This window comes from Bubalus bubalis, chromosome 1 (assembly GCF_019923935.1).
Source record: "Bubalus bubalis isolate 160015118507 breed Murrah chromosome 1, NDDB_SH_1, whole genome shotgun sequence".
NCBI lineage: Eukaryota > Metazoa > Chordata > Mammalia > Artiodactyla > Bovidae > Bubalus > Bubalus bubalis.
In genome coordinates this window covers 67,331,141-67,346,628 of record NC_059157.1, presented here as the reverse complement: position 1 = coordinate 67,346,628, position 15,488 = coordinate 67,331,141, and the positions used below count along the sequence as shown (strand labels likewise).

General features: G+C 35.6%; 1 protein-coding gene across 7 annotated transcripts in view; it reads right to left on the bottom strand.

Moving 5' to 3' along the window:
* LOC112577670 (RNA-binding protein cabeza) overlaps positions 1–15,488 on the bottom strand; it is a 199,875-nt gene that overhangs the window by 152,958 nt on the left and 31,429 nt on the right. For 4 of the 7 annotated variants that reach the window (XR_006549984.1, XR_006549983.2, XR_006549985.1 and 1 more), the window contains exon 3: positions 579–690. The exons of 1 other annotated variant lie outside the window; for it this stretch is intronic. Coding sequence is in view for 1 of the 6 variants with exons in the window: in XM_025282284.3 (XP_025138069.1) it covers positions 686–690; positions 15,358–15,413 (61 nt within the window). In the remaining 5 variants the exon portion in view is untranslated. Of the gene's footprint in view, positions 1–578; positions 702–15,357; positions 15,414–15,488 lie in introns of those variants that run through there. 2 more of the 7 variants (XM_025282284.3, XR_006549986.1) reach the window with 2 other exon arrangements.

Below are 15,488 nucleotides of genomic sequence, written 5' to 3'. Positions count from 1 at the left end.
TGCCTTGGAAGAGGTAACCATTTTATATAATTCAAAAAGCAATCACTGACTTATACTATAATAAACCCACAAAAACCAAACATAGTTCTATTTTTCCTCCCAATGATAATTAACTTTTTACCTGAAATCAGATTGCTATTTATATTAACTGTCCATTCTCTCTGGTTTCTGGTTAAAAAAAACAATTTTTTTTTTCTGGTAAAAAAACAAAAGCATCATTAACATAAATGCTGTTCTTTTAAAGCATCTCAATCACTCTCTCCAGAAGTAATCCACACCTCTGAATTCTCAAGAACGTTGTCTGTGTCTTTCTTATGGTATTTAACCTCTTCCTATTGTTTGATGATACTTGTTTACCTATATTTATTCTTTCCCTGTAAGTTTCTTAGTTATAAGATCATATCCTATTCAATTAAAAACACACATATACACACACTGCATAATAAAGTTATTTGCATAGATAAAGCACAAAACACAAAGCTGGTAATTATAAGCTCATTTATAACTAAGAAAGGACTGTCTGAAATATACTGAAGTCACAATGATTAAGCTTAAGAACTCAGGAAAAATATGCTCACCGTCCATCTCCAAGGCTGGAGTCTCTGCTTTCTGAGAAAGGAAACTGAGAAGGCTGCTGAAAAGTAACTCTGATGTCATTTGGAGTCTTCAGATTCCCGCTCCTCCTTCAATCTAGTGAGTATCATAGGAAAAGGAAAAAAAGAGTTTGGCATCTATTCCAAACCAGATTCTGGAGTATTTTTTGTTAAGTTCTGTAAACTTCTCTTAGTATTTTTTCTTGTTCTAGTTCAATAGACTCATTTCACAGAGAAATATGAGTTGTTTATGAAATACTAATTTACCACTAAAGGCAAGCAACAGATTTTTGCTTCTTAGGCAACACATTTACTTGATACAAGTAGATGATTCAAGAAAACAAACTGTGAAAAAGGTTGATAGTTGCTAAGAAGCATTTAGTAACCTGTTAATTTCAAATTTCTATCAAATTAATCCAATAAAGTTACATCTAAAAATTCTAAATCCTCCCAAAGATATATTTCCAAAGTTTCTTAAAAAGAAAAAAAAAAATGCTAGTTTCATATTAAGCTTTGTTTATTTCAATATATTACCTACGTAACCTTCCCAGCAAAAAATTTGGTAATAAATATCAAATATTTTACATATATAGAAAGACTTCTACACCAATGTCCAAAGCAATTTTATTTTTAATAGCCAAAAACTGGAAACAACTCAAATTCCCATCAATAGGTAAATGAATTATGGTATATCCATACAATGGAACATTTACTACTCAGCAATCAACAACAAAAAATGATATACTGTTGATATAAACAACATTAATGAATTTCAAAATAACTGTGCTGAGTACAAGAACCCAGACAAAAAGGAATACATAGTGTGTGATTCTGTAAGCATAAAAATGTAGTAAACGCAAATTAATCAACAGGGAGAGTAAACAGATCAGTGGTTGCCTGGGAATAGTTGTGAAAAGTCATAGGAAGATGGGATTACAAAAGAGCATGATCTTAATTGTGGTGCTGATTTAATGGGTATACACGTATGTCAACATTTATCAAATTGTATACCTTAAATATGTGCAGTTTATGTCAATTACATTTCAATGAAGCTAAAAACCTGTATTTCTTAAAATGTTGTATGCCCCTTGATGTAGCAATTCTAAGTACAGAATTTTTCCTAATGAGAAAAAAAAAGAGGATATGTACACATATTTAGCCATAAGCATGTCATTACATTCTACATAGCCACTAAAATATATATAAAGGAATTAAGTTTCAGGGAATAATATACAATATTATATATTAAGTGATAAAACAGGAAACATTATGTTCTGTGTAACTGAATTTTTGTTTTAAAATTATACAAAAATAAATATAGTAATTATTCTTCCAGGTACAGGTTACTTTTATTTTTTATTTTTTCCTTATCTGTATTTTTTAGTTTCTTCACAATAAATGTGTATTACTTTTATAATAAATAAAACAAGTTAAAGGATGAAATATCAACAGTCTATCACTGTCTAATCCCTTGTATGTGTATAAAGCAAACACTCGTAGGAGGTAGTGTACAGTACAGATTTCTGGGTTATCATGTCACCCTCACCAGTGACCTACCAAACAAGAGTGAGAAAGAGCAGGTCTGACAGGATGAAAGGGTGTCATGCCAGTTACAAAGCACTTTCATCGACATGACCTCATTGAATATTCGTAACTCAGTGAAACAAGCAGAGGAGGCCTTATCCCATTTTACGGAGGAGAAAGCAGGGCTGGGTTAAGTGTCATGCCCCAAATGATAGATCCTGGACTCAAACTAGGCCTTGAGTATAAATCCTGATAGGAATTCTGAGAGAGGAATAATCACTTCTGATAATTTATAAGGCAGTGCTTTATACTTGAACTTAAAAATAACCATAGTTAAAATCAACTTAGTATTCCTATTAGAATATTAATTCTTCCGAATTCCCTAAACTCCCAGTCCACCAACTAGGAAGCTACCCCCAAGACAACGCTATCCTGCCCCTTGTCAATGTTATAACTGTTCAATTTTTAGTTCCATTTCTTTTTTTTTTTTCTTGAAAAAGAAAAAAAAATTATCTTTCATTTCAAGTTGGAAAAGAAAGTAATTACAACTATATTTTTGAGTACAATAACTATAAGTTAATGACAAAAGGTTTAACTTAATTTACTTTAGAATACCACCTTTTGTGCCGTATCTTTTTTGGCGCATGGGCAGACAAGAAACAGTCTCAAAACAGCCATATTCACTGAAGAATATGACCAATTCTTGACAAGAGCAAAAGTAAACATCTTCAGAGGCTTTGCTACCACTCTCACCAGCACTCCCAGGACTATGAGAAACTCAACAGTTAGTAAAGATAGCTCTCATTTACTGGACAGTTACTATGCATCAAGTACTGCACAAAACTCTATACAACCCTATGAGATGGAGGAGCCTGGTAGAATACAGTCCATAGGATCGCAAAGAGTTGGACATAACTGAGCAACTTCACTTTTCTACAAGATGATGATTATAATCCTCATTTTATACATGAGGAAACTGAGTTTAAGTTACCCCGAATTCCCAAATTACAAAACTAGTAAGAAGTTAAAAGTGGAATTCAAACCCTGTTATATTTTACTTACAAACGAGACAAGGCCTTGACAGTTCTCTGGAGCATAATTCCAGACTTTTTTCTAATACTACTCACTTCCCATAATCTCAATTCAGATAGTGCTAAATACTTGGTAATAGTACATAAAGTTCATGAGTCTACATTCTTTCATGTAGAGAGGAAACAATATTCAGTATCCACAGTTCACGTTTGATATTTTGCCACATACTAGAATTGTTTTATCTATTAAAGCATTATTATAACCTTTCTGAGCTAAACTTATGACAAATGAAGAATAAGTTAAAAGAATACTTAAATAAAAATTAGTAAAAGATAATATAAAATCAACAACTATCATAGAATATGAATAAATGGAAAAAATAGCCTTAAATCCAAATCAATGAAACAATATGCCAGATGTGTTGTAAATCATGAAGGAAGGAAACATGACTATGAATAAAAAAAATAAATAATTAAAACATTCAAATGATTTCTTATAATTATATTGTAAAGTATTATGCAATTGTTAAAATATATGTTTCCAAAGGATAAGAAGATATTAAGAAGAGGTGGCAAGAATACACAGAAGAACTATACAAAAAAGATCTTCATGACCAAGATAACCACGATGGTATGATCACTCACCAAGAGCCAGACATCCTGCAATGCAAAGTCAAGTGGGCCACAGGAAGCACCACTACGAACAAAGCTAGTAGAGGTGATGCAATTCCAGTTGAGCTATTTCAAATTCTAAAAGATGATGTTGTGAAAGCGCTGCACTCAATATGCCAGCCCATCTGGAAAACTCAACAGTAGCCACAGGACACTTTTCATTCCAATGCCAAAGAAAGGCAATGCCAAAGAATGTTCAAATTCCCACACAGTTGCACTCATCTCACACACTAGCAAATAATGGTCAAAATTCTCCAAGCTAGGCTTCAACAGTACATGAACTTAGAACTTCCAGATGGTCAAGCTAGATTTAGAAAAGGCAGAGGAACCAGAGATCAAATTGCCAACATCCGTTGGATCACAGAAAAAGCAAGAGGGTTCCAGAAAAATGTCTACTTCTGCTTTATTGACTATGCCAAAGCCTTTGACTGTGTGGATCACAAGAAACTGTGGAAAAGTCTTAAAGAGACGGGAATACCAGACCACCTGACCTGCCTCCTGAGAAAGCTGCATACAGGTCAAGAAGCAAAAGTTAGAACTGGACATGAAACAACAGACTGGTTCAAAATTGGGAAAGGAATAGGTCAAGGCTGTATATTGTCACCCTGCTTATTTAATTTATATGCAGAGTACATCATGAGAAACACTGGGCTGGAGGAAGCACAAGCTGGAATCAAGATTGCTGGGAGAAATATCAATAACCTCAGATATGCAGATGACACCACCCTTATGGCAGAAAGTGAAGGGGAACTAAAGAGCCTCTTGATAAAAGTGAAAGGAGAATGAAAAAGCCAGCTTAAAATTCAACATACAAAAAACAAAGATCATGGCATCTGGTCCCATCACTTCATGGCAAATAGACAGGGAAACAATGGAAACAGTGAAAGACTTTCTTTCCTTGGATTCCAAAATCACTGGGGACAGTGACTGCAACCATGAAATTAAAAGATACTTGCTCCTTGGAAGAAAAGCTATGACCAACCTGGACAGCTTATTAAAAAGCAGAGATATTACTTTGCCAACAAAGGACCATCTAGTCAAAGCTATGGTTTTTCCAGTAGTCACGTGTGGATGTGAGAGTTGGACCATAAAGAGGCTCAGCACCAGAGGACTGATGCTTTTGCACTGTGGTGTTAGAGAAGACTTTTCGGAGTCCCTTGGACTGCAAGGAGATGAAACGAATCAATTGTAAAGGAATTCACTCCTGAATAATCATCGCAAGGACTGATGCTGAAGCGCCAATCCTTTGGCCACCTGATGGAAGAACTAACTGGGAAAGACCCTGACACTGGGAAAGACTGAAGGCAGGAGGAGAAAGGGATGACAGAGGATGAGGTGGTTGGATGGCATCACTGACTCAATGGATATGAGTTTGAGCAAGCTCCGGGAGATGGTGAAGGACAGGGAAGCCTGATGTGCTTCATAGGGTCTCAAAGGGTTGGACACAACTGAGCAACTGAACAACAACAAAAAGAATATGTCACCGTAACTTGACCAGAATGTGACTGTCAAGAAAGCAAGGTACGAAACTATCTATCTGCTATCTGAACAAATTGTAGGGGCAAGGCACTGTGGGAGATATTGGATTACAAAGTAAACAAATCAAGTGCAGTACCAAGTGCTGAACAGCTTCCTGTTCACTTTATTCTTTGTGTGACTAAGGCCTCCAGGTTGTTTAGAGATCAGCTTTTTGTCATCTCAGAGAAGATTTTCCTTTTCACTATATCTAAAGTAGCTTTTTCTCTCTCTCATTGTTTAAACCCTTTGTTTTCTGTTTCCTTTATCTTTTTTGTCTGTGTCTATTGAGATAATCATGCAGTTTCGTCCTACATTATTTTAATATGATACATTAGTTGATTGCTTCAATGTCAAATAACCCTTCCTTTCTGGGACAAAAGCCTAAAAGGATACCATGTTTACTGGACAAAGACTGAATACTTTCCCCCCTCTGACATCTGGGAAGAGGCAAGGATGATGGCTCTAGCCACTTCTATTCAACACTGTACCAGTGACTCTATTCAGAGCAATTAGGCAAGAAACATAAAGACATACAGATTGGAAAAGAAGATAAAAACTCTTTATTTGTAGGCAATATGATCCTGCATGCAGATTACCTTAACCAAGCCAAAAAAAAAAGTGCTAATAAAATTAAGAAAGTTTTGAGAGATTGTAGGATACGAGCCATGTATAAAAATTAAATGCATTTTATATACTAGCAACAAACAAGTCAAAAATGAAATTTAAAAAATCTCCACTCACTCACAATAGTAGCAAAAAAGAATAAAAGACTTAAGAATAAATCTAAAAAAATGCAGGGATTTCCTTGGTGGTCCAGTGGTTGAGAGTCTGAGCTTCCACTGCAGGGGGCTCAGGTTCAATCTCTGGTTGGGGAATGAAGATCCCAAATGCTGTGAGGTGTGATACAAAATTAATATAAATTATTTTAAAAAATGCAAAACCTCTATACTCAAAATATAAAATACTGTTAAGAGAAATTAAACATCTTTATTTAAAATTATTTTAAAAAAATAAAATAAAATAAAATAATTTAAATAAATAAACAAAGATGCATTTCTTGTTCATGAATTGGAAGCCTCAGTATTGTTAAGATGGCAATTCTCCCCAAAGTGATCTATCAAAATCTCACACTGCTTTTTTTTATCTGTAGAAATCGATTCTAAAATATATATATATGATAGTCTAAAGAACCTCAAATATCCAAACAATGTTGAAAAAGGAGATTAATGTTGCCAGGACTTTACCTGGTTTCAAAACTTAAATAAAACTATAATAATCAACATAGTGCGATACGGGCACCAAGATGGACAACTGAAAAATGAAACAGAATAGATAGCCCAGAATAAACTGTCACATTCATGGTCATTTAATTTTCAATAAGTATGCCATGGCAATTCACTGAGGAAAAAAACTCTTTTTAATAAATGGTGCAGGAACAGCTGGATATTCACATGTAAAAATAAACTGATGAGTATAAACATTTACCTCACAACATACAAAATTAGTAACTCAAAATAGATCACAGTCCAAATTTTAAGAAATAAAACTACAAAACTTCTAGTAAAGAGCATAAGGGGAAAAAAATCTCATAACCTTAGGTCAGGGAAAGATTTATTAAATATGACAATAAAAGTTCAACCCATTAAAAAAAAAATCAGTTCAGTTCAGTCATTCAGTTGTGTTTGCCTCTTTGCCACCCCATGGATTGCAGCATGCCAGGCTTCCCTGTCTATCACCAACTCTTGGAGCTTGCTCAAACTCATGTCCATCGAGTCAGTGATGCCAGCCAACCATCTCCTCCTCTGTCGTCCCCTTCTCCTCCTGCCTTCAACCTTTACCAGCATCAGCATCTGGACTACATCATATTTTTCAAAAGATACAACTTAGAAAGAAGACAAGCCTCATGATGGGAGAAAATACTTGTGCAAATAGTATATATGATAAAGAAATGGTATCCAGCATATTAAAAGCCCTAAGGCCTCTGAAAGAAGATGATAAATCAATTTTTAAAAATAGGCTAAAGACTTGAGAACTTTTCACCAAAGATACATGAAAGTTCGGTAAACACACAAAAGATACACATATCATGACTTATGAGAGAACTCCAAATTAAACTATGATATTTCACTATAAATACCCACCAGAACAGATATATATATATATTTAAAAGACTGAATAATTCTAAAGTTAGGGAGGACAGGAAGAAACTGAAACCTTTATACATTACTGATGAGACATAAAATAGCATAGCCTCTTTGGAAAACAGTTTGGAAGCTCCTTAAAAAGTTAAGAGTTACTACTAAATAACCCAGAAATTCTTACTCTGAGGCTATAAACAGAAGGGAAACGAAAACTTATGTCCACACAAAAACTTATATATACATGCTTGTAGTGATATATAGTGAAGTTGCTCGGTCGAGTCCGACTCTTTGCAACCCCAGGGACTGTAGCCTACCAGGCTCCTCTGTCCATGGGATTTTCCAGGCAATAGTACTGGAGTGGATTGCCATTTCCTGCTCCAGGGGATGTTCCCAACCCAGGGATCAAACCCAGGTCTCCCGCACTGCAGACTGACGCTTTACCGTCTGAGCCACCAGGGTAGTGTGCATGCTTACAACAACATTATTCATAACAGCCAGAAATCAGAAACAACCTACGCGTCTATCAACCAATGAGTAACAAAATGTAATACATTCAACACAATGAAATATTATTCAGCCATAAAAAGGAATGAACTACTGATATATTCTACAATCAGACAAATCTTGCAAATTATGTGCTTAGTGAAAGAAACTAGTCACAAAAAAACCATGTATTACAAGATTCCATCTATGAGAACTGTCCAGAATAAGCAAATTCAGAGACAGCAAGTAGATGAGTAATTGCCTAGGGCTGAGAATGGAGCAGGATAAGAATGGGGAGTGAAGATTAATGGGCATGGGATGCTTTTTAGAGTCATGAATATGTTCAAAAATTCAATGGTGGTGTTGACTGAGCACCTATGTGGCTATAAAGAATTCTTGAAATGGGTGAATTTTATGGTAAGCAAATTATTTCAATAAAGCTGATAAAAAAAAAGAAAAAAAGATGACTATCTACTTAGTACTTATTAAAACATCAAAAGTAATTCCAGAGTAAAAACTTGGACTTCTAATCTTATTTATCTGCTTTTGAGCATGGCTGACATTTCATCTAAACAGATTTTAGTATTTAACTCATTGTAACTAAATATAAATCACATAAAAAAATCAACTGTTTTTATACACCAGTAACAAACAGAAAATAACATTTAAAAACTATAAGATGAAACCTATGTACAATTAAGATTTTGAACTTTAAAGAATGTCTCCTTCAAATACATAAAATCACATATTAGAAATCACAGGTAAATTGTATCCAGGAGAGTAGTGAAGGAGGAAAGGAGAACTGAATACTTTTAGAGTCACAATTATTTTGTTGCAATTTAACCCTGGGATAGAAGGCAGGGGGCTACTTTCTTGGGTTGGACTGTAGCCTACACACAGATCCCACCTCTGTTCCCTTCCTTTCTGCTCTCAGCCCTCTTCTCCAAACAACCCATGCTTCTCTTTCTATTCCAAACAACCTGTACGTCTAGTCTGTCCCAAAGAAACATGTATATCATATAAGAAACAAATCGCCAGTCCAGGTTTGATGCAGGATACAGGATGCTTGGGGCTGGTGCACTGGGATGACCCAGAGGGATGGTATGGGGAGGGAGGTGGGAGGGGGGTTCAGGATTGGGAACACGTGTACACCCGTGGCAGATTCATGTTGATGTATGGCAAAACCAAAAACAATATTGTAAAGTAATTAACCTCTAATTAAAATAAATAAATTAAAAAAAAAATCCAACATGAAAATATACCTGAAGAATCAACTTGTAAACATTGCAAATTCTATATGGAGACAATATTGGAAGATAACCTGAATAAATGGGATGACATACCATGTTCCTAACAGAAGAAAGACTCACTACTACAACATGCTAATTCTCCTCAAAGTGAACCAATACACTGAATGAAATGCAATAGAATTCCAAAGGTTTAATAAGTTGATTCTAAAATTTACAATGGACAGCAAAAGCCCATAGGAGACAAGCCATCTAACCAGATAAAGCATGCAGTACAGGAACTCGCTCTATCTGTACAGAGACTTATTATAAAGTTTTAGCCTTTAAGTTAGTGTGCTCCTGGAAAAGAGACAAACTGACCACTGGGGAAGAACAGGCCTTCACACACATGGAAAACGATACTTAATAAAAGTTGCGGCAGGTCGCTGAAGGAAGGAGGGATTTACTCAACCGTGTTGAAACAATTGGCTATTCATTTGGGGGAGAAAAAGAAATTTAATCCCTAATGCATAATACATACAAAATAAATTCCGGAGGAAGTCAAGTTTTAAGTAGAGAAAACAAGTGTCTAATATTTTAAAATAAAATGTAAGAGATATCTTTATGAACTCCGGGTAGGGAAGGCTTTTTTACGAGATAGAAATGGTTGGTTACCTATAAAGCATATGATTACTAAATTCAACTGTATTATACTTAAAAATGTCCATTCATTGACAAATAAAAAAAAAATGATTAACTACAATATCACAAACTATATTGCCAAAAATTTGGAGTATAGAATATGTGTGTTTCTTGCAACATTTTACCTAAAAGTGGGCAAAATAGACAGGGAGCATTCTTAATAAGGGGTATCAGGGTCCAAGCAGGATGAGGCAGGTGTCCGTGGTAAAAGGAGGAAACACTGGTGTGGAGACAGAGCCCAAGCTCTGGAACAGTGGTTAGGTGAGCAGAACTCGCCGTGGCGGGGCTCCAACACTGGGTGTCAATGCCTGAGCAAGGTGCTATAAAAAGATGCACCATGCTGTGCAACGCAGGAATCCAAGTGGGGCCAGGAGGGCTTCCACGTAAATGGTTTTGAACTTCAAAACAGAATTGTGAGGTGGTGGAGGGTCAATGAAAATGGCAGATCAACCACATATGGGGAGACTGACCAAATTTAGGATAATAATAGGCAAGTTCTTCACTGTTAGAGGGCAGGTGCCAAAAAGGGAGAAAATGTGGTTAATCTCTGTAACGTGGGAATGAAATTGGAGGTAGCAATATGGTCGAGGAATGACATGTCAAAAAGACCCAGAAGCCATCTTGAAGGAGACCCAATTGGCTAACTCAGGGTAAGATAAGCATCCAAGTAAGTTAACAGTAATGCATTATAGATCACTGAATAAAATACAGTCATGAACTCACAGTGACATAAATTAATTCATTAATTAAATAAAAGTTTGATCAGAAGGGGGATATTTATAGTTTCAAAGCACCTTCACACAAAATAATTATTAATTACAGAGGAGAAATGAGTAACTTCACAGTAGAGAAACCTGACAAAAACTGATTCTCTGAATCTAGTAATCCAAGTGAACTTCAATAGTAATAGGTCAAAATGAAACCTTGTGCCACCTTATAAGATGAAAAAAGACACAGTATAACATCTATGATATTCCTGCCAAATATTCATAACCTACATTCTATGAAATAACCAGCCTAAATAGTCCTCAAAGTGCCAAGATCCTAAAAGTCAAAGACTGAAGAATGGTTTCAGATTGAAAGAGACTAAAGAGACGTGACAAGTAAAACGCAAGATGTGATTCTAAACTGGATTCTTTTATTATAAAGAACATTTTACTATAAGGGACATTATCGGGACAACTTGTGAAAACTGAATGAGATCTGAGGATTAGATGATAGTAATGGACTGTGAAGAAAGCTGACCACCAAAGAATTGATGCTTTTGAACTGTGGTGTTGGAGAAGACTCTTGAGAGTCCCTTGGACTGCAAGGAGATCCAACCAGTGTGTTCAGTGTGTGTTCTTTGGAAGGACTGATGCTAAAGCTGAAACTCCAATACTTGGGCCACCTCATGTGAAGAGCTGACTCGTTGGAAAAGACTCTGATTCTGGGAGGGATTGGGGGCAGGAGGAGAAGGGGACGACAGAGGATGAGATGGCTGGATGGCATCACCGACTTGATGCACATGAGTTTGGGTGAACTCCAGGAGTTGGTGATGGACAGGGAGGCCTGACGTGCTGGGATTCATGGGGTTGCAAAGAGTCGGACACGACTGAGCAACTGAACTGAACGGAATGCACCAATATTAATTTCCTGATTTTCATGGTTTTATTGTGGTTTATATGAAAATGTTCTTGTTTGCAAGAGATCTACACTCATTTATTTAGAGATGATAGAGCATCAGATCAAATCTTTAGGGGAAAAATTTATCTTTATTGCACTTGCAACTTTTCTATATGTTATTCTTTTAAAATAAAAAAAAATAAATGCATTTAATGCACAGTTTTAAGTACATAGTGGACAAACACATAAACAAGCATTTTGTGCAAAAAAACACCAGTGTTGAGTACCACGTGAAAAGATGTTTAACCTCATTAGCAATCACAGAAAAACAAATTAAGATAAGATGCCACTACATTAGGAAAAGTTAAGAATTCTGAGAATTCTGAGTTTTGGCAATGATTTGGCTCAACAGGAGGTTCTGATGTATGACTAGTGGAAGGTAAATTGGCCCAAAGGTTTTGGAAAACAATTTGGCATTACTCCATAGAGTTGAACATTCTCTATGCTTCTACCGTTAGATGTGTATCCTCAAGTTTGCACATGTACACTAGTACACATATAAATGATGGCTGAATCACACATAAACACACACATCTGTATCAATCAAAACATATATCAAAACATCAAAACATATATCAAAAATGAGTAAAACAAGCAAACTGAAACCCTCCAACAGTAACCCAGATGCCCATCAATAGGATAGCAAATAAATCCATGCAATGGAATATTAGTCAGCAGTAAAATAAATGAACTACAATTACATTCAACAAAATAAATAAATGTCAAAGAAACATGGTAAACGGGGAAAAAGAACCAAGTCCCAGAAGACTTACATAGAATGCTACCAATTTTAAAAAAATTAACAAAAAAAAAAAAGCATATTATTTAAGGAACCACATGATAAAAACCAGTAGTATTAAAAAGAAAGTAAATGATGAACACAAAACTGAAGAGTGGCTGGGGGTCAGGAAGGGCAGTTCGGGTAGAGACACAGGCAAGGAGAGGCACACGCTGACAGAGGCAACTGTGTTAGTGAAGCCGTGATTGCACGCTGGTTGGTGGGTTCTCAGTTCATTACTTTGATTTTGTGTTTCATGATTTAAATTTATACTGGATTTCCATTATTCACGTTTACATAATAAAAAGTAAGCTGCTATGTTTGGCAAATCAGAGTTTTACTTTGACAAGAATTTTGTTTAGGTAAAGCATCTTAATAACTTGTACACATGAACAAATACTAACTGCCAGACAACAGATTTTGCTAACTCTCCTTTTTAAAAAACAAAAACAAAAAAAAACAAAACAAAACAAAAACAAAGGAGTATATAAAGAAATACAGTCCAAAGAAATTGAAAGTAAATTTGCAGATTAAAAACTTACAGCCTGGTCAATCAAAGAATGAGGCTAATTCATATCTACCATCAATTTGGTCTCAAATAAGATAAACACAAATGCTAGGTTAATTACTGCAAATTTGCAGAACACTGGTCATTTTGGAAAAATTACTTAACACGGGAAATAGGTAAACTGAAGCAATTCAGTACACTTCAAGTTCTGAACAAACAGATTCCCCCTCTAAATACGCACATTTCCCCTCATTGGTCATATAGGCCAAAGGTCATATATTCACCAAGCTTGTGCAAAAGCGTGAAAAGAAAAGCCTAATCCAAGTTAAAGAGCAGCATTTCTTTGCTCGTGAAATAATTTCTTGTATTTATTCCATAGTACTTTTACCTGACAAAACAATTAGAATTCAGTTTTCTCAACAATCTCATATGAATAGAGCACATTTTATCAGGCAATGTCTACTTCATGATCCATAATTTTAAGTTTTTAAATAAATTAGAAATGATAATGTTCTAAGTAAGATTTTCTACCTAAATATTTCTTGAGTACCTATAAGACGAGTCAAAGGTACCTATAAAAAGGTACTTGACAAGATGCTTCTCAGCATTTTATGTGATGCATGCAGTTTGAAAATCGCACCTCTGTGTGGCATCCTTGTTAAATGCAAATAGGTGCAATAATCTGGTTAAAAGATATCCTGGACTAATTCCTCTTCAAAAGAAAAGCCATTCATCCTGATAAACTCACCTTAAGATGTAATGTATTGATCTCTCTTCTGACTTTCTTACTACTGAATGATATGCTTGCGCATTAACTAGAGGCTGTATGATACTGAGGAAGCTGGGTGGGGGGAAGATAGCCTGGACAGTTAACAATGCATGTATTTAGAAGGATCATCAATTGCACCATGTTCAGAGGAAACAGATGTACCCTAAATTTTTATCACTGGTTTTTGTGGTGTATTTCTTTTTTTGATGTGTGCTTTTAAGAAGATTTGGGGTTTCAAAACTGGGGTACTGACTCGAATAAATATATTTAACATGCAATTTTTGAAACTAAAATATAGTAGGCACTAGATAAATGCTCAGTGTATAAATGCTTCTTTGAATATTCTATTTTAAAATCAGTTCCAGTGTTTCCCTGTATTTGTTCAATGGAATATAAAATATCCCTCTGCCCCCCCGCCACATAAACCTTTAGTTCCCCATTTTGTATTCTCTTCTTCCTTACTGTTGTTTTTTTTTAATACATACATTTTTAAAAGCCATTTCCTAGTATTAATGGCCAAATTCATCCTTTTAAAAAATATATATTGATCTGTCTTCAAGAAATATTTATACAATTATTTATTTGACATGTCAAATTTAAATGTGTCAGTAACTGAATCCCTGTTCTTCTAATCTCAGTTAATATTAACTCCATTCTTTGAATTGTTGAGGCCCCAAACCTGGCTGCCATCCTTGCCTCTCCTCCTCTTATACCTCACATCCAGTTCGTCAGCACATTCTGTGGGCTTTGCCTTAGAAATATCTAGAGTCACTACTTCATACCGCTCCCATTCAAGTTACCCTCTATCGCCTCGATTATTACAATAGATTCTTAAGCTGTTTCCTTGCTTCTGTTTTTAATGCCCACTATGGTCTACTTAACACAACTGCCACAGTGATTCTGTAAAAATGTTACATTGGGTCACTCCTCTGGTCTAAACTGTCTCCTGGCTTTCCCCTCTGACCTCACTTCCTATGATCCTCCTTAGTCATCCCATTCCAGCCAGCCACAGGGCATTTGACAAGAACACTCATCTCCCCAGAGAGTTGCATCATCAGCTCCCATACCAACACAGCCTTTACTCAAGGCATCTTCTTTCTGAGTGAGAGACCTTCCCTGGACAAAATCTGCAACTTCACGCACACCCCATCCCAGACTTTCCATGCTCCCTTCTCTACTATAATTTTTATCTATCATTTGTTCATAAGATAGCATGAATTAAATTGCTTTATATTTTTGTCTATTTCATCATAAGCTCCAAGGGGGCAGCGATTTTTTTTTCCCTTTTGTTCACTTCTCTATACTTAGGGCCAAGAAACGGAACACAACAGACATTTAAAAATAAATATATTGAATGAATCAAGTCATGAGTGCCCTATATTTCACAATCTCCTAAGAAAATTTGGAGCAATTACTAAAATTGTGACATTCCCTAGCTGTGATAGACCTGAGGCAACCTTCTCAAAGACATACCTCCTCGTTTCTTACTTGCTGGCAAACGCTCACCTTTTTATTCTTAGAAGGTGAATATTGATTAGGTCAAGCTGCTTAAGACAAGTAATGTTTATTCTGCCAAAAAGGGGTGTATGCACAGGCATATGATGTAATTATGGCCAATGAAGTTTACTAGAAAAGGTTTTTCCACCACCTAAAAAAAAAACTAGCATGGAAAAATAGCTCTCTTGGAACCATGAAGAGTGACATTGTCAAAACACTCACGATGGTAGAGAAGAAATATGGAAAATACCTTGTGGGTCCTTGATAACATCATCATGACAATTAAACACCAGTACTCCAAACTTCCTGTTGGGTGAGATGATCTACTGATTATTTAAGCTATTTTAATAAAGTATTCTATTACTTATATCTTAATCAATA